The 25923-nt window shown below is 46.9% G+C and overlaps 1 protein-coding gene across 3 annotated transcripts; it reads right to left on the bottom strand.

Moving 5' to 3' along the window:
• Positions 1 to 1465: 1465 nt before the first annotated feature.
• kitb (KIT proto-oncogene, receptor tyrosine kinase b) lies at positions 1466 to 25549 on the bottom strand. Of its 3 annotated transcripts, none has more exons than XM_079729431.1 (21): positions 25207 to 25549; positions 23012 to 23290; positions 22037 to 22321; positions 19483 to 19622; positions 18812 to 18980; positions 18148 to 18337; positions 17660 to 17775; positions 17453 to 17567; positions 16751 to 16938; positions 11794 to 11900; positions 9069 to 9195; positions 8682 to 8786; positions 8468 to 8578; positions 7798 to 7936; positions 7518 to 7585; positions 6471 to 6562; positions 5943 to 6065; positions 4473 to 4584; positions 3733 to 3832; positions 3128 to 3233; positions 1466 to 2656 (listed from the first exon to the last, which is right to left on the bottom strand). In XM_079729431.1, the coding sequence occupies exons 1-21, from the start codon at positions 25259 to 25261 to the stop codon at positions 2519 to 2521; spliced, it is 2865 nt and encodes a 954-aa protein (XP_079585557.1). In that variant the 5' UTR covers positions 25262 to 25549; the 3' UTR covers positions 1466 to 2518. The 3 variants fall into 3 exon arrangements, with proteins under 3 accessions (XP_079585557.1, XP_079585558.1, XP_079585559.1); XM_079729432.1 differs by having other exon boundaries at positions 7518 to 7582; XM_079729433.1 differs by having other exon boundaries at positions 2512 to 2681.
• Positions 25550 to 25923: the final 374 nt, after the last annotated feature.

Here is a 25923-nt window from a genome sequence, read left to right as displayed (position 1 = left end):
CAGGACAGCAATATGCGGGACCACCCCGGGGCCGCTCAGGTCCTATAGGGGCCCTCCGGCCCGTCGAGGAGCCGCTGGTGAGACGTTGTTCCACAGGGCGCCACGGAAACCAAGTCCAAAGAATGTAAAGCTGTAGTATTAGTTTAGTTGTATCTTTTTGTGCTCTCAAAGACGAATGGATGTGATCACTTGCTGAGAGAAATGAAGAGAGCCTCTGGGGAAAGGGTGTGTCATGACGGGAAGTAAAGGTTTTGTGGAAAATGTCAATCGAGTGGGTTGGCTTCACGGTTGTAAACATGCCAGTGCTGCAGCTCTGTAACTACACACTGGATTGCTTGTCGCCATCTAAAGGTTAGGGTTAGGGTACAATCTATGATCTGTCCAAATCAAAGAACTATGGTGCACTGTAAAATACAAAACAGATTAACAGGTGCTGTTTCCCTTGAAATGGTGCGGTCAAAAAGATGTATGATACGACCAAATCAATCAAGTTTGTTAGGTCTTTTTTTTCGATTTAAACTTGTTTGTATGAATCATGTTTTTTATATATTCAAGAAAATATGTTGAAATTGGTATTTAAAACATCCAGTGTAAAAACATGTAATTGGGACACATTGCAATGTACAATTACAATTACAATTAGGGCATTTAAGAGAAGTTTTTTTTCCAAAGCGACTTACATCGGTAAATACACACATTGACACACCGACGGCAGTCAACCATGCAAGATGTAAGATGAGCCCTTTTTGTTCTGTTCAGGAGGAACCTGCACCATTTTAACCATTGTAGTTTATAACCTTTAGGTGGCAGTAAAGACAAGACATTGGTCTGTTGTGTAGTCTCTTTTAATATTTGCTCTGAGAAAACGTTAAAAGTATGTTTCGTCGACTTATTTGGGAGTAGGATATTTTGAACGGCATGCCAAGAAAGTACGGTTAAATCCCAGCCCTAACTCTCCCCTCACACCTGGAACATCTTTAGACCCTTCATACAGAGGTTTATAACAAGGGACGGAATCAGGTTTGGTTAACTGTGGGTCTGTATGCAAGATGAGTCCTGCTACTACACCTCTGTGATAAAGGCCCCTGCGCCTAATTGTTCTGTACAGCTAGTATTCTTTACACACGGCACCAGTATTCAGTGTGAAATGGTGCTATCTGCTTATCTATACTGTACTGTATGTATGTAAGTCTCCATATTTTGCTCATCTACTGTGCTCCTTTATTCACCCCAAAGTAAAATGTAACAATGTATATTTTGAAGCAAGATGTTTGCTATCGTTATAACCCCAGACTGCCCCCTACTGGACGTTTTGAAAATAAAACCAACTGCAAATTATTATACATGAAACAATTCTATTTGTCTTGTTTTTTTCCGTACATTGTACATCATATATACATAAAATAAATTGTGCTGTGTGTAATTGGACGGCAGGGGAAATAAATATGCTCATTGCGTTCGACCATCACATCATCTTTATTACAAGTCAACAAACCGTATCAAAACTTTGATAAACCTTGGTGTATCTCACTGGAAACGCTTATTTTCACATTCACTCGAGACCTCTTGCCCTCTAAGAGGTTCTCTGTAGAGACACCAAAGTCTCATGCAACCGGTCCTATTTCCCCCAGAAAGGCATGTTTATTTACACTGCATCGTACGTCCTTTTGACATTGAGCTAGCACAGGTAGCATGTGCAGAGCTAACAGCTATGGCGAGCTCTACAAAACATTAACGAACCAATACAAACTAGGTTTTTCCTACACCGGGATAACGTACAGTGAGCACAACAACATCGCTATTAAGAACATGCCTGAATGCTATGATTCATATTCTCAACACCTTCTGTACACATATCTAATAAAAAAAACACAACAAAGAAATCAAGAGGCAGTGCTGTACATTTGGTTTTATAAGGCGGATTGAGAAGTACTCGAAGGACTACCGACAACAAGAGAAAATAAACCACTTGTTTACGCAGAGGGATGCAAAAATACATACAAAGAAAGCGACATCAACTGTTCACTCCCGACTTTGTGTCACTCCATTCCTTCAGTCTGAGGTCATTTCTCTCTCCAAGGTCAGGTCGGAGAAGTGCTACTGCCCAAGCATCCTAACTTCATAGCACTAGGCACAAGACGAAGCTAAAAATGGACCGGGCCCCCAGTTGATTGATGCAGCTGGACCCTGTGACAGACGGTAATGGAGTCGGTGAAGGAGTCAGCTTTATGAGAGACGCATACCTGAAATAAACGCGGCAGGAATCGATAACTTCAAGAGGAGAGAGACAGGGGCCGGAGCGCTGAGAGACTGCAGCCATGTGAGGTGGAAATGTATGAGGTACGAGAAAACGAAAGAGTGAGATAGATAAGGAGAGAGAGAGAGAGAGAGAGAGAGAAGGAGGTTGATGCAGGTCGATCAAGAGTGACAGACGGGAAACTGGTTGTTAGAGGTAAGTGTCCGGTGGATCCTGTTTGTTTGAGGGTTGTCCGTTGAACAGCGTGTTCTGGCGCGCGTGCTAGTCCATGAAGACCTCTGTGGCGCTGAGCAGCAGGGGCTGGGTGGAGGCCGTGGTGCTGCACACGGAGCTCAGCCGCCGCGACGGGATCCTCTGGGGCCCGTGGGAGAGAGCAGCGTTGCTAAGCCGCAGGTAGATCTGCAGGGTGACACAGCAACGGAGGCTTTCCATTTAAATAAGATTTAACCTTGTGATGATGTGTCAGCAGGCCGGAGCCCTGAATCAAATGCTGGGTGAGTCGCAGGAATATGGGAAATGGCATTCACAGCCTCAAGCTCAAATAGACCCTTATCACGGAAGCATCGCCGCAAGGTGAACACGGGTGTCGCTCAGAGGCAAAGAAGGTTTTAGAAACCTGCAAATGTAACATGAATTAAAAAGTTCCATTAATAAGGGGTTCATGCCGCAACTTCCAACGGATAATGTCTATGAATCCTATGGCAATATTCCCTTTCTAAATAACTGTATGGAGGATTCATTTATTTTATCTAGGTTTGAGATGCAGACTGGTTCCTATCCTGATGAGGCTTAACTTCAATGAACAGCCATATAAAAACCCAAGGTCCATTCCGATTTTAAGAGATTCCCGATAATCCCGAAATCTCTTACATTTTTGGTGTTTTCGGAGAGTAGCATCTCAGTGCTCTCCACCAGCTTCTGGAAGGAGGGTCTCTTCAGGGGGTCGTCGTTCCAGCAGGACAGCATCATGTCGTACCTGCAGAGAGTGCCCTGGGGTCACGGTTTGACCCTAAACTTCTCCCACGAAGGCCGATTCTCTGCCTAACTTCAGTACAGCTCAAACATCACCAGTTTAACTGAATCATTTGAATGCAAGCATCAGTCACCATGTCAGATAAAATTTACTTATTCTAACATGACTTCCATGTGTACATCTACACATACTTCCTGTCTCTTTCTATCTACCTGTCTGTCCATTAATCCATCTAATGTATCCCATGTTCGGCTAGAACGCCCCTGAAGTCGGAATTACGACTCGTAGTATTATACTGTTTTTTACTAATTCGGTCTTGTTTGTTTCTAATTTAATTGAGACCTACTTTTTCATTTAATTGAAAAGTAGGTCATACACACAGTACTGTTTAAACTTCTATTACTATTTACACACACACACACACACACACACACACACACACACACACACACACACTCACTGTCACTTACTCACTTACTCACACTCACACACACACACTTACATTTCGGTGGGTGCAAACTCGGGCATGTTCATCCTGTGGCCCTCCTGGATCATTCTGTAGAACGCCGAGCCCACCTGCATCCCAGGGTAGGGACTGTTGCCTGGGAAACAAAACATCATTTTTTATCATTGATCAATAGAGCTCAGAGGTGTACCTGTGGTCGTGACATGGATACACATGAATGTCCAGGTCAAATTTGTTATTAGCAGGTGGGCTCTGTGTTTTTCCTTTTAAATTGAGGCCGGTCTACGACAATGCTATTTGTAAAAAAGTGTTGTGTTTACAATTTCCGTTAATCTGACCATCTGTCATCCAGATTCCCTGTGGTTAGTGGATAGTTCCTTGGTTAATTGGTTAATTGGTTGGATGTGTGTTGTTGATGTATGTTGATTGATTGTGCAGGTGGAAATGGTATAGCAAGGTTTCGTTCAGTTTTTTTTTTCCTAATTAATAAGTCCTTTTCAGCCTTCCAATTGGCTGCTGTTTATCTCGTCATTGATTATGTCATTAGGTGTTGTAAAGAACGTTCATGGCCTGTTTGAGCTCCTGTAAGCTAAGATGGAAGTGGGCAATGAACACTAGTAGAGGTGCTCATGATTAAATCCCCATATCTCGTCGCCATATCTTGACTTTGGCTGATGATTCATGGGACAATAACCCTTTTAAGGATATTTTTAAATAACAAGACATCTGTGTTCACAACACAATTGGGTCCCGGTCATTATACTGAGAATGCCTACCCAGTGAGAAGATCTCCCAGAGCAGGATGCCGTAGGACCACACGTCGCTCTCGTAGGTGTAGACGTAGTCGAAGATGCTCTCTGGGGACATCCACTTGACCGGCAGTCGGGCCTGAACACACACAGGGGGATTAGTGATCCAGCAGACTGCATGAAATATCTAGGCTCACTGTATTGGTCACACTGGGGATTGGTGATCCAGCAGACAACACGAGATATCTAGGCTCACTGTATTGGTCACACTGGGGATTAGTGATCCAGCAGACAACACGAGATATCTAGGCTCACTGTATTGGTCACACTGGGGATTAGTGATCCAGCAGACAACATGAGATATCTAGGCTCACTGTATTGGACACACTGGGGATTAGTGATCCAGCAGACAACATGAGATATCTAGGCTCACTGTATTGGTCACACTGGGGATTAGTGATCCAGCAGACAACATGAGATATCTAGGCTCACTGTATTGGTCACACTGGGGATTAGTGATCCAGCAGACAACATGAGATATCTAGGCTCACTGTATTGGTCACACTGGGGATTAGTGATCCAGCAGACAACACGAGATATCTAGGCTCAATGTAGTGGTCACACAGGGGGATTAGTGATCCAGCAAACGACATACAAACCCTAGGCTCACTGTATTGGTCACACAGGGGGATTAGTGATCCAGCAGACGACATGAAATACCTAGGCTCACTGTAGTGGTCACACAGGGGGTAAGTGATCCAGCAGACGACATGAGAAGATAGCTAGCGGTGGACAGCAGTGATCCTGCAGACAGGGCAGCAAAGGCTCACTGTAGTTGACCACTACAGACCACTACGGGTTCAGCGGCAGACGGATTGGTGAAGGAGTGTCAACCTGTGCTGCTAGGGTCATTTTTCGAAGCCTCAAAATTAAATTCTTCATACTGCCAATGGCTTCCATAGCTGTGGAAGCTGTGGTTGAATACTGTTTATTAGCACTTCTTTCTTAGTTGTTGCTCAATAAACTGTACGTAAGTCGTACCATCAGAAGTGTGCAATGGCACCCTGTGATGCTATAGTCGTTCGTCATCAAGAACCTTCAAAGTCAATTCTTCCGGCCGCCAAGAGTTTCAATAGCAGAAATCTAAGGCTTTTACGATGAGAACGAGGCTTCTAGCACAGATTGGTTATGGAATAAAAAAAACATTATCAAATTAATTGAATCCTTGATAATTATAGACTTCCAAGTAATAACCACATTTCTGAAAGAAAAAGGAAATATCTATAATACAATAAAAGGCTTTCTGGACATTAACATAAATACTAATTCGGAAAGACCACTTACAGGCGGCTTACAGGCGTACTTCAGGCCTCTGCTCCCGCCTATTTTCCACCATTAGCGCAAATAAACACCAAGGGGAAGATTGAAAGAGAGGAGCCAAGAGACACAAACATGGAGGTCGGAGTGGGGGGACGGGGGGGGACGGGACAGACTCACGTTGCCTCTGAGCACGTAGTTGGAGTCGGTGGTGATGTCCCGGGCCAGGCCGAAGTCACAGATCTTGGCCACTCTGCCGCGGGTCAGCAGAATGTTGCGGGCGGCCAGGTCTCGGTGGATACACTGGGTTCATGGGGAAGCGTGTTGACACTGCAGTCTGGAGCACTTTGCTCTAGTGCTGACCTGTCTACCGCACTGCATCACACACACAAACACGTACATGCAAGGACACACAGATGTGCGCATGCAAACACACACGAATACACACGCACGAATACACACACACACACACACACACACACACACACACACACACACACACACAAGCATAAACAACGAAACACGCATGCATCCACAGACACACATACATGCATGGACACAAGCAGGTATGTGTGTGTGTGGGTGCGTGCTCATGCGCGCAAACACACACACACACAAAAATGAACACAAACACACGCATGTGCACACACAAACACACACATACACACACACACACATACACACACAGACACAAGCATTAAGCCTTACATTTTTTGAGGTAATGTACTCCATTCCTTTGGCCACCTGGTAGGAGAAGCTGAGGAGATCCTGGGCGTCTATGGACAGCTCATCGATATCATCTGGATGGAGAGAGAAGAGGCGTGTCACTTAGAGGATCTCCTTCTCCCTGCAGGCTGCAAGCACAGGGGAACCGGTCAATACCGCTCAGCGCTAGGCTGGCAGCGCCGACGTCCTCCGATGGGGATATATGTCTATAGGCGCACATCCCTATGGTTGAGGCACTCAGCTCTGAGCTCAAACCGCCGACAAACTCTCACAGGATTGCTTTGAGAGGCTCACTTTCTGAAACTCAAATTGCACGGTAACAGCAATTTTACAGCGTAATGCAAGGTTAGATAGGACAGTACTTTATGCTTCACAGGTAGGAATGTAGTGGTGATACCCTGTATGCTGTACTGGACTGCTACTTTGACACCAGGGACATTGCTGTCTTCACCTTCTCCTCCCGTTCAGTAACGCCAACTGATGCTCTCTCTCTCTCTCTCTCTCTCTCTCTCTCTCTCTCTCTCTCTCTCTCTCTCTCTCTCTCTCTCTCTCTGTCTCTCTCTCTCTCTCTCTCTCTCTCTCTCTCTCTCTCTCATTACCAAACAGTGTTCTAGTATTAATGACCGTAACTGTCTCTCTGTATCCGGCCCTCGGTCGCGGCCTCAGTTTCCTGTTTCTGGCAGGTTTCTGCCGTTAATACGTTGAACTGCTTCTGCTGCTTCCTGAATCCTGTGCTCTGTGTCCTCCCTGAACCCCAGGTTTCCATTATTCAGTTGGCTTTGATGAATAAACCATAGGAGAGCCACGATGTGTGCGTGTTCAGAAGAGTCACTCGCCAGCCAAACACACCGTCTCTGTTTGTGAATGGAGGTGATGATGGACGTGGGATAAATGTATTGGACAAGGCTGGGCTGTTTTGTTGTATTATCACAAATAGTACTAACATTATCAATAGAGTCGGCTTTAGGAAAAACATGTTTAACCATGTGTAAGGACTGGGTGTTTTGCGGTATATTTATGGGTTCCCACCTGATTCAGAATGCCTCTCTTTCTCAGACGGACGCATTGGCATGTAGTCAATGCCGATGACCTCTCTGCTGCAAATGTGAACACACACACACACGCACACACACACACACACACACACACACACACACACACACACACACACACACGTAAACAGTAATTTAATAAGTTGGTTAAAAAGTAATGGTGTAATGCTTGATGTGCACATGCAGGCACACACACGCACACAGACACACACACACACACACACACTGACACACAAATAGCTCCCTCACACACACACCTTGCCGGCTCTCTCTGTTTGTGCACGTTGCGGTAGTAGTTGCCACCGGTCTGGGTGTTGAGGAACAACTCTTTCTTCCTGCGCAGGAAGTTGAGGAGGTCCCCATAGCAACAGTACTCTGTGATCACCAGAGTGGGACCTGCAGATGGAGGTTTATAACACAACATTTTCACCTAGTGAGGGGATAAGGGGATATAAAAGATGGTTTTACCATCTCCAATCCTACTGTCTTCTGTAGACAAACAGTAATAAAGTGGCTGTCCTTCTGTCGTGTTTTATCAATAGAACTATGGAGTTGTCAGTACAAGACTCCCGTCTCTCCATAAAGCCCATATTTGGGAAGATCAGATGCGTTTCTCAAAGACTGACACTTTATGGGCCTGGGGCACACCAACGTCCATGGAATCTGAAAGACCTGCCATTTCTACAGGCTTGTGCAAATGGCCTTTGGATCAACAGAACTTCCTCGCCTTCGAGTGGGCTTCAACTGGCTTTGATCAGACAAGCCTGAGGTCATGATGCATACACAACCACACACCACCACGAACGCACGTACACACATACACGTACACACACATTTACACACGCACGCACGCACGCACGCACACACGCACACACACACACACACACACACACACACACACACACACACACACACAGCTCCCCTCACCTCCAACAGTGCACGCTCCGAGCAGGTTCACGATGTTGACGTGGTTTCCAAGGTAACTGAGGACCTTTAGCTCGGACATCAGCGCCTCCTTCTCCGTGGAGTGGGCGTTGGCTAAGAGGACATCATCAGGGTTCCGTCATTCAGACGGTGTCCCCGAATAACAGTGTTGCATGTATCCTATCACACATAGGCAAGTACACACGCACACACTTACGTTTGAGCATCTTGACAGCAACAGTCATGACAGTATCTGCAGAGCAGAGTCCGTAGGCTGTGGCTCTTACAACCTTTCCAAAGGCCCCTGATCCAAGTGTGTTACCTGCAGGTTGGCACCCACACAAACACACAAACAGACAAACACATGCACATAAACACACACACACACACACACGCACACACACACACACACACACACACACACACACACACCACCATTTCAAATTCAAAGTAAAAATTGTAATGTACTTTGGGGAGCTAATTCTAATTCGGAAACATTAGAAACAACACACAAACACAAACACACACAGACATACACACACACACACACACACACACGCACACACACTAATACTTGCACATGCATGCACACACACAAGCATACCAAAGCGTAGTTTCTGGCGAGGAAACTCCCACTTGGGGTCGTACGGGAGCTGGGTTGGATCAATGTAAATGTAGTTGTTTCCATGGATACTGTCTATCACCTTCCACTGGATTTGGAACTTTGGTTTCTATTTCAGAGAGCGACACAGAGAGAGACAGTGAGACAGAGAGAGACAGAGAGACAGAGAGAGACAGAGAGAGACAGAGAGACAGAGAGACAGAGAGAGACAGAGAGAGACAGAGAGACAGAGAGACAGAGACAGAGAGACAGAGAGAGACAGAGAGACAGAGAGACAAAGAGAGACAGAGAGACAAAGAGAGACAGAGAGACAGAGCAACACAGAGAGACACAGAGAGACAGAGAGAGACAGAGAGAGACAGAGAGACAGAGAGAGACAGTGAGACAGAGAGAGACAAAGAGACAGAGAGAGACAGTGAGACAGAGAGACACAGAGGGAGAATTTCAAAGTTAGGCTGTGTTTAAAAGCAGGTTTAACATATTGGATTAGAAAAGTAAAAAGGTAATATTTTAGTAAAAATAATAATACACCAACTGAAGTTTCTGTCTATTAAATAAAAAGGTAATATTATGTTTGAAATCAAATGTACTGTTAAGTTGGTAAGGTTAGGGTAAGTGGGTTAATCTTATCCCTTACCCATACCTTTTTAAATAATGTATAAATGAAAACCGTAATTAACGTGTACACCATAACCTTAGTTAATATGGACACCATTAATAAACATGAACACCATAATGATATCATGTTACGTATTTGTCAGTAAAAGGCTAATATTGCATTAACTAATGTTATTGAATGCTACATTAACGTACCCTTATCGTTAAGTGTAACCATTACATTTTAAGAATTGAAAGCAGATTTAAAAGAAAATTAGATAGGCAGCTCACTTATATTTCCCTATCAATAATATATGAGGCACAAGAGATCATTATTAATATCAATAAACATTACTCTGTGCTGCTAATGTTTAAAACTCCAAGCCATGTTAAGCTGCATACAAAACAATTCATGCAACTTTAATCGCATTCTATATATTAGAGAGCCGAGGAAACATTTAAAGACATGAAAAACAAATGTCAAAAATGATCTGTTGGCTCCGTATTTGATCGTCTCCTGCGACCGGCCCTGTGGCGCCACAGATGGGTCCTTCTCTCTCCCACTGTCTATCCAGTGCTCTTATTCTCTTCAATTATATGTCACTGTCCTGTCTATAATGGTACCAGACCATATGACAATATTGTCCCTAACCCTATTGTCCTATTCCACTTTCCTCAGTTTCTTCAATGAGCGTATTCAGAAGGTGGTATGGACCAGCCCCCCCCCCCACACACACACACACACACACACCGTCGAGACTTCAGAATCCAATTAGGGCGTGTCTGACTGGACTCCCTCATCAGTCCACCGCAGAGCATAGATAAGCCCCTCAACACCAATCACAGATGGATGGACGTTGAAAAGCCCCAGCATAGCGGCGGAGGACCCAATGAAACCCTGGGAAAAGCTCTGCCTTCCCCGGGCCAGGACCGGGGCTCACAGCTCATCTTCGTTAGCGCTTGACAAACATAACGCAATCGATCGTCACAATGTATGCATGGTCTGCCCTCACTCACACACACCCAGAGCAGGGAAAGAAACCGTTCCATCAGATACGACACTGATAATCTGGCTGAGACCCGCAGCGAGAGATCGGGCTTCCAGCATTAGCAGGGAAAGCTTGGCCTCCCCATCATACGCAACAACACAAGATAATAAATAGGAGTCACAGCCGGCCATTAGTTAATGACTACTGCAGCCCCAGCCAAACACTCATTGCTCATAAGTGCTTGTTGTGGCATGTTATTTTGTGTGTGTGTGTGTGTGTGTGTGTGTGTGTGTGTGTGTGTGTGTGTGTGTGTGTGTGTGTGTGTGTGTGTGTGTGTGTGTGTGTGTGTGTGGCAGTGCACCCCTATGCCCCCTGCAGCAGAGAGCCTGCTGTATGCCTCCACCATTCCCATATCTCTGTAAAGCAGTTATTACCCCCATTGGTTTCCCTGTGTGTGATGCTGGTGGTGGTTCAGGCCTCAGGGGGTGCGAGGGGACGCTATAACAGCTTTGCCATCGTAATCAACCCTAACTTATTCAGCAGACTGTAAGAGCTTATGTGTGGCTTGCTGTTTTCTGTCAGTTTTTTTTATTTTTTTATGTATGCATGAACCTTGTTAATTTGTGGTGTTATGCCTCTCTTGGCCTAGCCTGAGAACCAGACAATTCTCGAGAGCACATTTGCTCTGCAGATAAGGTCTGGCTCCCCTCCCAAACAAAAAGGTTTCTGCCCGGTACGAGATAGCCCCGCCAATCACAACCGTTCATCTAGTATGAGGCGGGAGCAGTACGGTGAGGCATTTTGAACCACAACAAAGACGGCTGCCGCTGACAACACTCCGTCGGTACCGCCATCCAGACAGTATTCTACTGGTAGTTAACCAACACACCTTGTTCTTCCAAATTCCTACGGCAAAAAACGGCAAACCTGGTTCACAGACATGTCGATGGTACACAATCACAGCGGTTCTCTGCTGCGAGCATGGTGCTTGTATGCATGTACAGTACAGTCCAGTGTGCTCTAAGCATATGCATGGACACTGAGGTCCAGTGTATTCCATGTATAGGCCCGTGTGTATGTTTATGTCTATACTGTCCAGGCCCCGCCTACTGACTGGTTACCTGTAAGTACTTGTAGATCAGGACCACCAGAATCAGGCTCAGCACCACGCCGGTGGCCAGCATGCCGGTCAGCAGGGGTCTGAAGAGCTCGTGGGGAACGGTCCGTTCTGGAACACATTCAAGAACACAGAGACACCCACCAGCACACCGCCCAGTGAGAACTCATGTTTCATAGGCTTGTAACCTGGCAACAGACAGACAGACAGACAGACACACACACACACACACAGACAAACAAAAAACAAACACACACAGAAACACACATTGTTTCCCATACACAAAGCAGCTGTGGTGAAGGCGTTGTAGTTGTTGTTTTGCTGATGGGGATCTTAGCGTGTCTCCAGCAGTTAATCCCAACATGCATAGTCAGCGTTCACTAACTCTGTTTAATCCAGTGACCTCACAACTAGCCCCCACGCACACATCTTTGTGTGTGAGAGTGTGTGTAAGTGTGAATGTGTGTGTTTGCAGTTGTTGTATGAAGGTATTATTGTAGCAAAAGTCTTTAGCACCTGTAATTGCAGATTTTGTATGCGTACACTAAAGTCACAAATGTGTAACAGTCAATTTGAAGTCCTAAATATTTATTTTGCATGTGTACTCTAAAGTCACAAATGTGTACCAGTACATTTGATGTTGTAAACATTTTTTCTACCATTGTAAACACTAAATAGGGTCTACGAGTTCACAAGTCTGTGTTACAGGTGCACAAATCCTATCCTGTGCATCACAACTTCAAAGAGTCATGCACTTGTCACTTGTGCTACAATCATTGCAGCAGTTGGTGCAAAACACATTCACACACTCGTGTTTCATAATCTGAGAACATGCACAAAATTTGTGCATTCGTAAACCCAAATGTGAACTAATGCATCAGAAGTTGCACATCTGTGAAATATTTCCTCACAAATGAAATTATATAGATCGCTATGTTCAATGAGCGAGCACAAGTCCATCGGTTATACAACTGCTCGAATCTCCTTCTATGAGTCTCAGCTGTTTTCTTGCGGATACTTTTGCAACACGTCTATGCGGTACAAGTGTAGCCAAAGTGATTCGTATCCGTATGAAGCAGATCGTCAGTGGTCGGGACAAAATTGCAGCATTAACCAATGAAAGTCGACGGCAGGGGGTTCATTTTTTAAACTGCACTGGGACCATCCAAGCAAACTCTTACTCTCTGGAGTCTTGAAAGTAGACAAGAGGGCATCCTACACGACGGAGTTGGGTATCTTACATTATGTCAAATTAAATTACTTAGTTCAACTGAATTCCCCCCAAATTATTGCATTAACATGCCGCAAGTGTCCTTCAATGTATTTTAAGGGTCTGCGAAGTGTAGTTTGAAAAATGCACGCCCTGCCGGCGACTTTCATTGGTTACTGCTGCAATTTCGTCCCGCCCACGGACGCTCTGCCTCATACGGATACAAATCACTTTTGCTACACATGTAGCACATACTGTTGCAAAACTACCTGTAAAAAACCCCACAGCTGAGACTTACAGGAGCAGATTCGAGCAGTTGTAACGATGGACTTGTGCTCGCTCATTAAAATGCTGAATCAACACAACGTTCTATATCATTTTATTTGTGAGGAAATTTTTCACAGATGTGCAACTTCTGATGCATTAGTTCACATTTGGGTTAACGAATGCACACATTGTGGGCATGTTCTCATATTACGAAACACGGGTGTGCAAATGTGTTTTGCACCAACTGCGCTGCAATGATTGTAGCACAAGTGACAAGTGCATGACTCTTTGAAGTTATGATGCACAGGATAGGATTTGTGCATCTGTAACACAGACTTGTGAACTCGTAGACCCTATTTAGTGTTTACAATGGTAGAAAAAATATTTACGACATCAAATGTACTGTTACACATTTGTGAGTTTAGAGTACACATGCAAAATATATATTTAGGACTTCAAATTTACTGTTACACATTTGTGACTTTACATATTGAGTACGCATACAAAATCTGCAGTTACAGGTGCTAAAGACTTTTGCTACAATAATACCTTCATATTGTTCTGACTTTGTAAGTGCAGTTCTGTCTCATTAATCAAAATGAATTATGCTGCATACTGCATGTGGGTTGACGTTTGTCTTTCTCTGCATGCCTGTCCAACTGTTTGTCTGTCTGTCTGTCTGTCTGTCTGTCTGTCTGTCTGTCTGTCTGTCTGTCTGTCTGTCTGTCTTCCTGTCCCTTATCTGTCCCTGGGCCCTATGTTGCATCCGACGCAATTGACTTTCTCACTGGCGCAGAGCGTTCTTTTCCCTCCTGCGCCACCTTTTTTCCCTCCTCCCTCCTGTTAAAAAGAATGAATGAATGCGGGCGCGCGTGTGTGTATGTGTTAAAGAATTAATGAATGCGGGCGCGCGTGTGTGCGTCCATCTGTTTAAACACACACAAATCAAACACGTAACGCAGAATACAGTCCATGGCAATATATATTAACGAGGGAAAACATGCATATTAGGAACACAAGTCGATAACGATAATGCATACAATACTGATAAGAAACGATGTTTATAATGTATTGCGTATATCATTAAATAGAACCACAGTTACCGCATATCATATGTGTGTTAAGTTTTCTTTGCCAAAATTTATTTGAGGGCTCAGTATTTCTGAAGTTGTAAAAGAAAACCTTATTCCATGTGTGAATTAGGCCATATTATTTGGCCATAAACTGAGCCATTTGAAGTTTGAAATTCATGTGCATCTGTCTCATCGGAGACTGCAGACGCGCTGTCAAAGTATCAACTCGTCAGATTCAAATGCGCTCATTGCTCTTAAAGGGGATGGGAGCTGGCACTCTCATTGGTTTATTGCACGTTACGCCCAAACCACACCTACGTCTACTTCAGACCAACCCTTTTTAGATTTGCGCCGGGCGCAAGAGTCATTTTTGCGACGGTAAAATAGCGACATCGCCATAGAACCGCCCACAAAGCTACTTGCGCCTTGCTCTCACTTGCGTTTCAGACCGCTAAAATAGGGCCCCCTGTGTGTCTGCTTAAAGCTGATAGAAAACAGTGTCTGTACCCTGTCTGTCTGCCTCTCTGTCCCTGTGTGTGTCCCCCTGTGTCCCTGTGTGTCCCCCTGTGTGTCTCTGTGTGTCCCTGTGTGTCCCCCTGTGTCCCCCTGTGTGTCCCTGTGTGTCCCCCTGTGTCCCCCTGTGTGTCCCTGTGTGTCCCCCCTTGTGTCCCCTTGTGTCCCCCTGTGTGTCCCCCTGTGTGTCCCCCTGTGTGTCCCTGTGTGTGCCTGTGTGTCCCCCCGTGTGTCCCCCTGTGTGTCCCTGTGTGTCCCTGTGTGTCCCTGTGTGTCCCCCCTTGTGTCCCTGTGTGTCCCTGTGTGTCCCCCTGTGTCCCCCTGTGTGTCCCTGTGTATCCCCCTGTGTGTCCCTGTGTGTCCCCCTGTGTGTCCCTGTGTGTCCCCCCTTGTGTCCCCTTGTGTCCCCCTGTGTGTCCCCCTGTGTGTCCCCCTGTGTGTCCCCCTGTGTCCCCCTGTGTGTCCCCCTGTGTGTCCCCCTGTGTGTCTCTGTGTGTCCCCCTGTGTCCCCCTGTGTGTCCCCCTGTGTGTCCCCCTGTGTGTCCCCCTGTGTGTCCCCCTGTGTCCCCCTGTGTGTCCCCCTGTGTGTCCCCCTGTGTGTCCCTGTGTGTCCCCCTGTGTGTCCCCCTGTGTGTCCCCCTGTGTGTCCCTGTGTGTCCCCCTGTGTGTCCCCCTGTGTGTCCCTGTGTGTCCCCCTGTGTGTCCCTGTGTGTCCCTGTGTGTCCCCCTGTGTGTCCCCCCTTGTGTCCCCTGTGTGTCCCCCTGTGTGTCCCCCTGTGTGTCCCTGTGTGTCCCTGTGTTTGTGCCCCTGTGTGTCCCCCCATGTTTCCCCTTGTGTCCCCCTGTGTGTCCCCCTGTGTGTCCCCCTGTGTGTCCCTGTGTGTCCCCCCGTGTGTCCCCCTGTGTGTCCCTGTGTGTCCCCCTGTGTCCCCCTGTGTGTCCCCCTGTGTGTCCCCCTGTGTGTCCCTGTGTGTCCCTGTGTGTCCCCCTGTGTGTGCCTCTGTGTGTCCCCCGTGTGTCCCCTTGTGTCCCCTGTGTGTCCCTGTGTGTCCCCCTGTGTGTCCCCCTGTGTGTCCCTGTGTTTGTGCCCCTGTGTGTCCCCCCATGTGTCCCCTTGTGTCCCCCTGTGTGTCCCCCTGTGTGTCCCCCTGTGTGTCCCTGTGTGTGCCTGTGTGTCCCCCCGTGTGTCCCCCTGTGTGTCCCTGTGTGTCCCTGTGTGTCCCCCTGTGTGTCCCCCTGTGTGTCCCTGTGTGTGCCTGTGTGTCCCCCCGTGTGTCCCCCTGTGTGTCCCTGTGTTTGTGCCCCTGTGTGTCCCCCCATGTTTCCCCTTGTGTCCCCCTGTGTGTCCCCCTGTGTGTCCCTGTGTGTGCCTGTGTGTCCCCCCGTGTGTCCCCCTGTGTGTCCCTGTGTGTCCCTGTGTGTCCCTGTGTGTCCCTGTGTCCCCCTGTGTGTCCCCCTGTGTGTCCCTGTGTGTCCCCGTGTGTCCCTGTGTGTCCCTGTGTGTCCCTGTGTGTCCCCCTGTGTGTGCCCCTGTATGTCCCCCGTGTGTCCCCTTGTGTCCCCTGTGTGTCCCCCTGTGTGTCCCCCTGTGTGTCCCCCTGTGTGTCCCTGTGTGTCCCTGTGTTTGTGCCCCTGTGTGTCCCCCCATGTTTCCCCTTGTGTCCCCCCGTGTGTCCCCCTGTGTGTCCCCCTGTGTCCCCCTGTGTGTCCCTGTGTGTCCCTGTGTGTCCCTGTGTGTCCCTGTGTGTGTGCCCCTGTGTGTCCCTGTGTGTCCCTGTGTGTGTCCCTGTGTGTCCCTGTGTGTGCCTGTGTGTCCCCCCGTGTCCCCCCGTGTGTCCCCCTGTGTGTCCCTGTGTGTCCCTGTGTGTCCCTGTGTGTCCCTGTGTGTGTGCCCCTACCGCTGATGGAGAAGAGGGTGAAGGCCTCCTCCTGGTCTGAGCTGGCCACACACTCAAGGGTGTGGTACTGGGCAAACTCCCTGGTCACGTTCAGTCGGCTCTCCACTTCACTCTTCCCGAAAGCAGCGTGCGTCACCATGGCAACCTCGTGAGCCTCCCACTGGCTGGCGTTGGGCAGGTGTGAGCAGCTGTGGACCACAAACCACAAATCAGCTTCCTGTCCTTGAGCGGATGAAGGCCACATGTCTTAGTTGCTGATAAGATGCAGGCCTCAATGTCAACCCCGAATGTCAACACCGAGATAGTCTCTATTGACAATATGGACACACGTGTTCATTTTGACCCCTGAACTAGGACAGATAGCACAGGTGTTGTTATATCTAGTCTAGCCATACCATGGCTGTGTGCAGTAATGCAGGACCTCCCTCCCCCTCCCCCTCCCCCTCTTACTGAGTGACTCACCGTCGTCATCATCTCTCCCCATAACAGTGTTGTCATGAGAACCCTAATGATGTCACCCTAATGCTCCCGATGACGTCATGCCGGAGCAGCAGAGCTGTGCGCGTGCCGCACGGCAGACGGATCCACTTAGGGGGGTCCTACTGGGAGGTCCTACATCAGTGGCGTCTACCACTCAATGACATGACTAGCATGGTAGAAGTGCCCCGGGGTTTATGAGGGAGACGTTGGGTCTGGGCGTACCGCGTGTGAGGGAGCTCACAGATGTACCAGCTGATCTTGGGGGGCGGGTATCCCGCGGCAACGCAACGCACCTGCCCGTCAATGGGCCCCACCTGGGAGATGATGACCGGTTTGCCTTGTAAAGGTAAAGAGACGGAGGGATTAAATGAGACCGAGAGAGAGAGAGAAAGAGAGACATTGGGAAACGTGCACATTAATGTGACTTACTGTTCACTTTGACTGTGAAGGATTGATTGATAGATGCATCTTCGTGATTGGCTAAGAAGGTGTAGATCCCTCCTTCTGTTCCGTGGACTCTAACCAGTTTCAGCTCAGTGAGGCATCTAACAGAAAAGAGTGTCAAATGTCATGCTAGTGTGTGTGTGTGTGTGTACAAGTGTTCGTGCATGTGTGTGTGTGTGTGTGTGTGTGTGTGTGTGTGTGTGTGTGTGTGTGAATGCGTTTGTATTGTATGTGTCTCTTGTGCGCTTCAATGTTTACTTTAGTGTTGTTTTATCTGTTGTTTACTTTTAGTGTTGTCTTATCTGTTGTTTACTTTTAGTGTTGTCTTATCTGTTGTTTACTTTTAGTGTTGTCTTATCTGTTGTGCATGTGCACTTGCTTTGTATGTTGCTTTGTATGTCTACATGGGAAGTAATTGACGATAGAGCTGACTTTGACTTTGACTTTGGTGGGCGAGTGCGTGTCTGCAGTACCTGTATCTGTTGCAGTGGAGAGTGATGACATGCTCCGTGGTGTTGCGCAGCAGCTTATGATTGTATGCCCAGGACAGGGTGTTGGGCACTGGGTAGCACTCCAACTCTACCCTGAGGCTTAGGCTCTCCCCCTCTTTAACATGCACCACACTGGGCCTTAGGCTGCCTGTCATCGTAATGAAACCTCTGTCTGGGAACACACACACACACACACACACACACACACACACACACACACACACACGCACATACAAATGCACACACACAAACACACAGATAAACATAAGCACACACACACACACAAGTATGCACGCCAACAGACACGCATGCACGCACACACTGACTGACTTGGATTTTGTACTTAGTTTGCATGGTATGATTAGCGAAATGCAGAAGGTCATTCATCTCAAATGATTGTACAAGCATTATAAAGTGCATAAAGGCACTACTTTGGAGATGTCGGAGGCACAGTGTTTCTCGGAAGCCGATAAGACATGGCTTGCTGCTACTACCTCCCTATCCAAGGTGTAGCTCTCAGCACCAAGCTGCTTGTGTCTGGAGCCTGACACCAACATTGGCATATTGTATTTCACTCATGGGTAGAAACACACACACATACACACACACAGACACACTAACGAACCACACCCTGAAGGAGACTCACCGCGGACGTCAAGCTTCACAGCTGTGGAGGCGGAGCCTTTCTCGTTGTGGGCGTGGCAGCGGAAGGTGCCAGAGTCCGATTGGTTGACAGCTGCGATCCAGAGGGAGGTGGAACGCTTGTAACCACGGGAACCGGATAGGATGTGTGAGGTATGTGCCTCTACGGGTTTCTGTTCAACGGCCCGGGAAGGAAGAAATGTACAACGTCAACTTTATAGCAGCGGACTGGGCTGATAGATCTTTGTGTATCTGCCTAAATATATTTCAAGCAGTCGACTCGACCGTGACATTGACCTGGATCTGATTTACTAGAAGGTAGAAGACGCCTCATATTCATTGACAAACCAACACTGCCGTATCATTTCATCATGTGCATTTGCCAACTCCTCACAAGCCCTCATCAAGAAGCGGGCATGGCAAATGATTTATGTTAGCTGCAGGGACAGACTTGGATTTAAACAGCGGCCCTGTGGGTCAGGCAGATCGCCCTTGCATGTCCACGTTTCGGAATTCATTCATTAATGTGTCAATTTGACCCCGCCGGCGACTGTGCTGGAACTGCCCACAGTTCCTGGCTCTGTTTACAACCGGAACTGTCCAAACACTAAAAAACTAAAGAAAGTGGGGGCCACCTAGACTGACATGGCCTCTTCTGCTCTCTCTCTCTCTCACCGCGGCGGGGGGGAAGTCCCACTTGAGGCTGAAGTCGGCGTTGACGTTGGAGGAGCTGCAGCTGAGGTCAAAGGTCTCCCCCAGCCTCAGGATCACGTTGTCCCGGTGGGACAGCAGCAGGGCCGGGGGCAGCGCCGGCACTGGAAGAGACCCGGGGCAACAGGCGGCGTGCGTTACTACACACACTGCCTCTGGCCAAGGAGGAGCGGGTCCATCTCAAGCAGTTACCCTGGTTAAAACTCAGCTACAAACATACAATACACGGATGCACATACAAAGCCAGACACATGGGTCTGTGCGGAGACAAATGGGCACGCACAAACGTACTCACGCACACACACACACACACACACACACACACACACACACACACACACACACACACACACACACACGCAAAGAGCAGCATTTCTTCATCTAGGGTGACGCTTTGATGTTTGTGGATACTGAGCACATATAGTTACTGAGCAATACAGATAAATACATTGTTCGGTAAATTTCATTTAATCTTTTATAATATTAGGAAAATATCATATATTTTACAAATAAAAGAACAAATAAAGCACATTGTGGACACAGCATGTGCATTCGTGCACAAGGACATGAGGGCAAATGCAACAGTTTGCCGTAAGTACGTGGTTCCACACGTACAACTTCAGATGTTTACCCAAACAGTGGCTTCACGCGCCGTTGGAGATCTTTGTTCGTTGACTAAACCGCTGTAATCCCTGCCCGGATAATCCACAACCACGGCAGTTCCCCTGCCCCAATGGGGAGGGGCATGATAACGGCCCTAGACCTTTAAAGACTGTAGACCTAAGTCTAGTGTTTCTTAAGGCTAGTCTCTATTAAAGGAGCAGTATGTAAGAAACGTACTGTAATACATCATGAAATGATCATGATCGATTTTAGAGATGAAGGAAACATGCTGACTGAGTTTGTTCTCCTTTGAAATTGTGGGTACATTTCTTATTGTTATTGGTGCTTCTGTCTTAAGCCAAGCATAAGTCAATCTCTATCTTGAGTCTAGCTTCTCTTATTTCTAGTCTATCATAAGTCAGGTGTATCTTAGGTCTAGCTTCTCTTATTTCTAGTCCATCTTAAATCAGGTGTATCTTAGGTCTAGCTTCACTGTCTTTAATTTAGTTTATCTAGCTTTCCTTCTCATTATTATCTTAAGTCTATTCTCTTAAATCTATCTTCTCTTTGGCCTAAACTGTCTTAAGTCTCTGAAGTCCATCTTCTCTTTGACCTAAACTATCTTAAGTCCCTCTTAAAATAGACTCTTGTCTCTCTTATCGCTAGCTTCTTACAGGCTACTGCTCATTGACAGTAAATACAGTTGGAAGCGAGCATAGTTTTCCACTTGAGTTTATATTCCAGTGAACTTGGACTAGATTGTACCTATGCATTGTATATTGCTGTGCAATATATTTCCGGTTGGAACTGCTGAAACACATCTGTATTGCGATTCTCCAGGTGCGTGTCATGCTATTAAAATCCACCATTGTGACAATATGTTGCCTTTAAAAAATGTCTTATTCATTCTCTATGATTAAACTTTTAGTTGAATTGAACCTGGCCCGCTGCAGTGTAACACTGAGCATGTACACAACACCAAGTATGGCTCATATATGGTGCTTTGTCTGTGCTTCTGTGCCAGATCAACAGGGCTCTCTGTTCGGAGCGAGGCTGCGCTGCGGTGCCCTCTCTTCCCACCGCCTACTCATCCTAAAACAGAGCTTGCCGCCAGACGACTTTGTCCTCGTTACTGGTCCCATTCTCCACCTGCTGCATCCCCCCCAGCCCCCCTTCAGTTCCTTCTCTCACGGTGGCTACTACTGTTGAATTATGAACAGATTATATTTTCATTCACACACACACATACACACACACACACACACACACACTATCCCAGCTTATCAATAATGGAAGGCATCAGGTCTCCAACGTCCATTTAACACCTGGTACACATATAGTTAATATATATATATGCGATTTTCACACTGACATTGTAAAGATGTTAGTGTGAAACAAACAGACCAAAAAAATTATCCTAATAAATGTATCTGTATATCACTGACATTGCATGTTTTCTTGTAGTGTTTGCATTTTTGTAAGTTGTCCAATAAGCTGTGTAAATGTCTCTGTGAGTTGGTGTGACCAACACAGTCAAAATAGAAAGGGGATCGTTTTAGATCAGAATCAGATTGTATCCCCAGTCAGAAATACATTTCTCTTTCACATTTCTTTCATAGCAGGAGACAACATGATTTTTTTTTACCTTGATAGATCATTTCCCACTCATTATATGATCATTCAACAAAGCAGGGCCATTTTAAAACTACTAATGCCCCAGTCCAGCACATCCTCTTCCACTTCCTCTGAAACTGGCATGTTTTCGCCGCGGCTCCACCAAGTGCAGGCGAGTGGGCCCAACACTCAAACCCATAATTACACTGCATCTACCAGATCTCCGTTCAACGCCGCTACAGGAAGAAGCTACACCTGGGGAACCCCCGCCCCACACACACAGACCGCCCTTACAACTTACCGAGTCGCACGTCCAGCGTGTAGCGGTCGGACTTCACGGCGGCCCCGTCCAGGCGGCCCACGCACACGTAGCATCCCTCGTACTCCTCGCGCACCTTGCCGATGAGCACGCCGTGCTGCCTGTCGCCATGGTAACGCATGCCGGGGGGCAGGGGCTGCCCGTTGCAGGTCTCCAGGGCGAGCAGGCTCACGGCGGGGTCGGTGACCAGGCAGGGGATGGTGCCGTTCTCCCCGGAGCGGACCAGGATGTTGTTGACCATGGTCCGCTGGAAGGCGCTCTGGGGGTCTGGGGTTTGGGTGAAGCAAGGACACACGCATTTAAATGTAATTCAATTCAACTTTATTAGTGTAGCACTTAGTCCCAGTTACAGTCTCAAAGGACTGGCCACATTTATGGCCATATATTTATGACACAAATATATTTATAGATTCAGAACTGAGTAATACCATTTCAAAACAATTCATAAGCCTGTCAAAGGTGGCCACTCTATTTGATATTGTGATGGGAGCAGTGTTTTTATATGCAGGGATACAACAACTGTTAAACAGAAGGGATTTCTAGACCAATAGGAACTCGGGGTGTGTGTGTGTGTGTGTGTGTGTGTGTGTGTGTGTGTGTGTGTGGAACTGTGGGTTTGGCCAACGTGTTAATTGGCTCATTAATGTTTAACACGCGTGTGCTGTACCGAGGCCAGGGTGTTTCATTACTCTGCTTCTGCTTGCTTGATTATATATTTATGTATCCACGCTAGGCTTCATTCGCGCCTTTGCTGTGTGAGCATTCAAACCATTACTTTGCTGTGTTTTCACAAAGATCACTTTTGTTGATGGGACTGTAAGGGTCCAAAGTATAAAACTCCCTTCACCCGGGCCTCCCTCAACCCAGCGATCCTCCCTCTCTACATCCCTGCGTTCTGGGTTCGAGGTTCCTCCCCCGTGTGTCACCACACGGTCACACCCCCCAGAGCCCCCTCACCTCTCACGTAGACGTAGATGGAGCTGTGCTCCCGGGTGCTGTTGTTGACACACACGTAGCGGCCCATGTGGTAGGGCTGCGCCGCCGCCACCCTGACGTACACCGCCCCGCCCTCCTCCGCCTCGCCCTCCAGCCGGCGCGCCCGGTCCCGCTGCCAACGCACGCCCGACCACGGCCGGCCGGACGTGTCCTCGTCGTCATGGCAGCGCAGCTCCAGCCTCCCCTTCTTGGGCACCACCACGTGGGGCCCCGCCGGGGAGATGAGGGGCCTGGGGCGGACTGGGACCAGAGGTGGGGGCTTGTGTGGGTGTTGGCAGGCACTCGTTCAACTTACCCCAACGCAAACTGTTACAGTCTCTACGCGAGTCGATATGAGTAGAGTAGAGATGGAGTAGAGCAACGCAGAGCATGGAAGAGTAGACAAGGATAGAGTTGAAAAGACTAGGATAGACTAGAGTAAAGTAGAGAAGGATGGAGACGAGTTGAATAGAGTAGGGTTGAGTATCGAGTTGAATATACTACAGTAGATTAGAGAAGGGTATAGAAGAGTAGACTAGAAAACGCTAGAATATAGTAGAGAATGATACAGCAGAGAAGACTAGAGTAAACTACAGTAGAGTACTAGAGTAGAGAAGGGTATGTACTACACTAGAGTAGAGTACAGGAAGGTAGCGTAGAGAAGAGTATGGGACATTTCAGTTTAAAGAGTCTAGCTCAGTTTAGTGCAAAAAAGTAGGGTAGTCTAGAGTAGCTCCGAGTAGAGTTCACTAGACAGGAGTCGAGTAGGATTTAGTTGAGTTTAACAGAGTACATTAAAATGAAAATCAAAATAATAGGACAGGACAGAACCCTAAATATCAGTAACTCAGAAAACAGTAGAATAATATAATATTCTTCTACTAACATGAATTGCATGTTAAGGCTAACATGAAAACATGTCCTTTGAACATTAAGAATCTCTCTTTTTAGTGGGGTGATACTTATTGAACAATCAAACAATAAGTATCACTCTTTTGAGTGATACTTATTGTTGTTGTTGTTGTTGTTCACTCTTTTGAGTGCGGAGAATAAATTTCCTTGTGAAGCAGGGTAGCTAGCAATAGCATGCTTTTTTGTCAGTCACAGCCCCCCTCGAGCTGTTATGTTTTAAGATATCCTCATGATATGGCTTTATTTGGCCAACAGACTTGCCATGTGACGGTTGAGCCTTAGGACAGCTGAGATTCACAAAGGGTTGATGTCTAACTAAGGAATTATGATTGCTGATTAGTTATTTCAAGTATATCATGCAACAGATCCAACTGTTGTCTACAATCCAGGTTCTGCAATTATTTTGAAGGCCTATGGGTACCTACTACATAGTGAATCACGTAAGGCTATGAATCATCAAGACTTCTCAAATACCTGGGGAAATGGGGGAGACAATACACCTGTCGACCCAACTTTGTATCGAGCCCATCAGAATATGTTTGGAAGTGTGTCATTAGTTAACACTTTCAGGGCATTATGTATGAAATAATACGCTGCCTTGCTCTAATTTACCTAGTCCACGAGGCTACTTTATGTTATTAACAGATCGTATTTTACATGTGTGTCGTACGGGGAAAAGGCTACACAATATTCAAAATCTAAGTAAATAATGTTCTATCTCATGAAGCGAAGCGCTCACGCGCGCCGCGTACAGAAACACACGCGCACACACACGCGCACACACACACACACACACACACATGCACACCGTCACACGCACACATACGCACTCACACGCACTTACGCGCACAAACAAACAGACACAATTACTTTGAACCCTCGGGAGTCGGACGCGAGTATAACTCAGCAGTTCCTTTGAAAACAAGTAAGCTGTGCAAAGGAGGATGGGGGATTTCTTTGGCAAACGGCCGTACTGCTAACATGATCCTCTATATGTAAACATCCCCATTGAGAGCTGTGGAACACCACGCATGACCCGAGGTCTCCTAAACAGCCACGTGTTTTAGGATTGTTTACCAATTCAATATTCAAATATATATGGAAAAAAGGATAGAAATTGTATGTATTTGTATCAATAGGTAGACATATTTCATATAGCCTATATTCATACACAAACATTGAAATAAAAAGATCAAGGCTAAGAAATCTTAGTCAAGGAATGAGACGCATAGCAATAAAGGAGCTTTTCAAAAGATTCTCCTTACCTGGTATCAGGAGGCATAGTAAAGGTGTGGCGAATATAATCCAGCAGTATTTCATGGTCACGCGGCGGTTATTCTATAGCGAAGGTTTTATGAGAAGTACACGTTCACCATGCTGGGTTTAACCGTACCGCCTGTCCGGTCCCTCCAAACCAAACTGCTCTAAGTAGGGACGAGCACACCAGATCATTTCTCCCTATCTCGTTCACTCTATAGCTCTCTCTCTCTCTCTCTCTCTCTCTCTCTCTCTCTCTCTCTCTCTCTCTCTCTCGCTCTCCCTGTCTGTCTGTCTCTGTCTCTGTCGCTCTCTCGCTCTCCCTGTCTTTCTCTCTCTCTCTCGCTCTCCCTGTCTTACTCTCTCTCTCTCTCTCTCTCTCTCTCTCTCTCTCTCTCTCTCTCTCTCTCTCTCTCTCTCTCTCTCTCTCTCTCTCTCCTCTCCCCCCCTCTCAGTTTTCAGCATTCGTTATGACCCGCATCGGCTGGATATTCGCCAAAGTGATGAGTCGGTCATTACCGGAAAAAGCGTTTTATCTATCCGTCAAGTTTACCTGATGGTGTGATATGCATTAAATGTATTTATGAGAGAACGAACGTAAATTTTATTTTCTCCGTTTGTAAACAAATTGGATTGAACTGTGACGAGCACCTATTCAAATGCTGCGGGTATTCATCATCTTACTTTCCCTTCGTTAGTTATGCGGTCTATTAATGTGTGCACAC

The sequence above is a fragment of the Pollachius pollachius genome (assembly GCF_949987615.1).
Source record: "Pollachius pollachius genome assembly, chromosome: 2".
Lineage (NCBI taxonomy): Eukaryota > Metazoa > Chordata > Actinopteri > Gadiformes > Gadidae > Pollachius > Pollachius pollachius.
This window is presented reverse-complemented; position numbering and strand designations above follow the sequence as displayed.

Bases quoted from the DNA above. Each gene is read 5' to 3' on its own strand.
- kitb (XM_079729431.1), bottom strand. From the start codon at position 25,261: ATGAAATACTGCTGGATTATATTCGCCACACCTTTACTATGCCTCCTG. The intron at 22,322-23,011 runs GTGAGGGGGCTC...CCCAAACCCCAG, and splicing joins CATCTACGTCTACGTGAGAG to ACCCCCAGAGCGCCTTCCAG. The intron at 6,563-7,517 runs GTGGGAACCCAT...CTCTCCATCCAG, and splicing joins AGAGAGGCATTCTGAATCAG to ATGATATCGATGAGCTGTCC.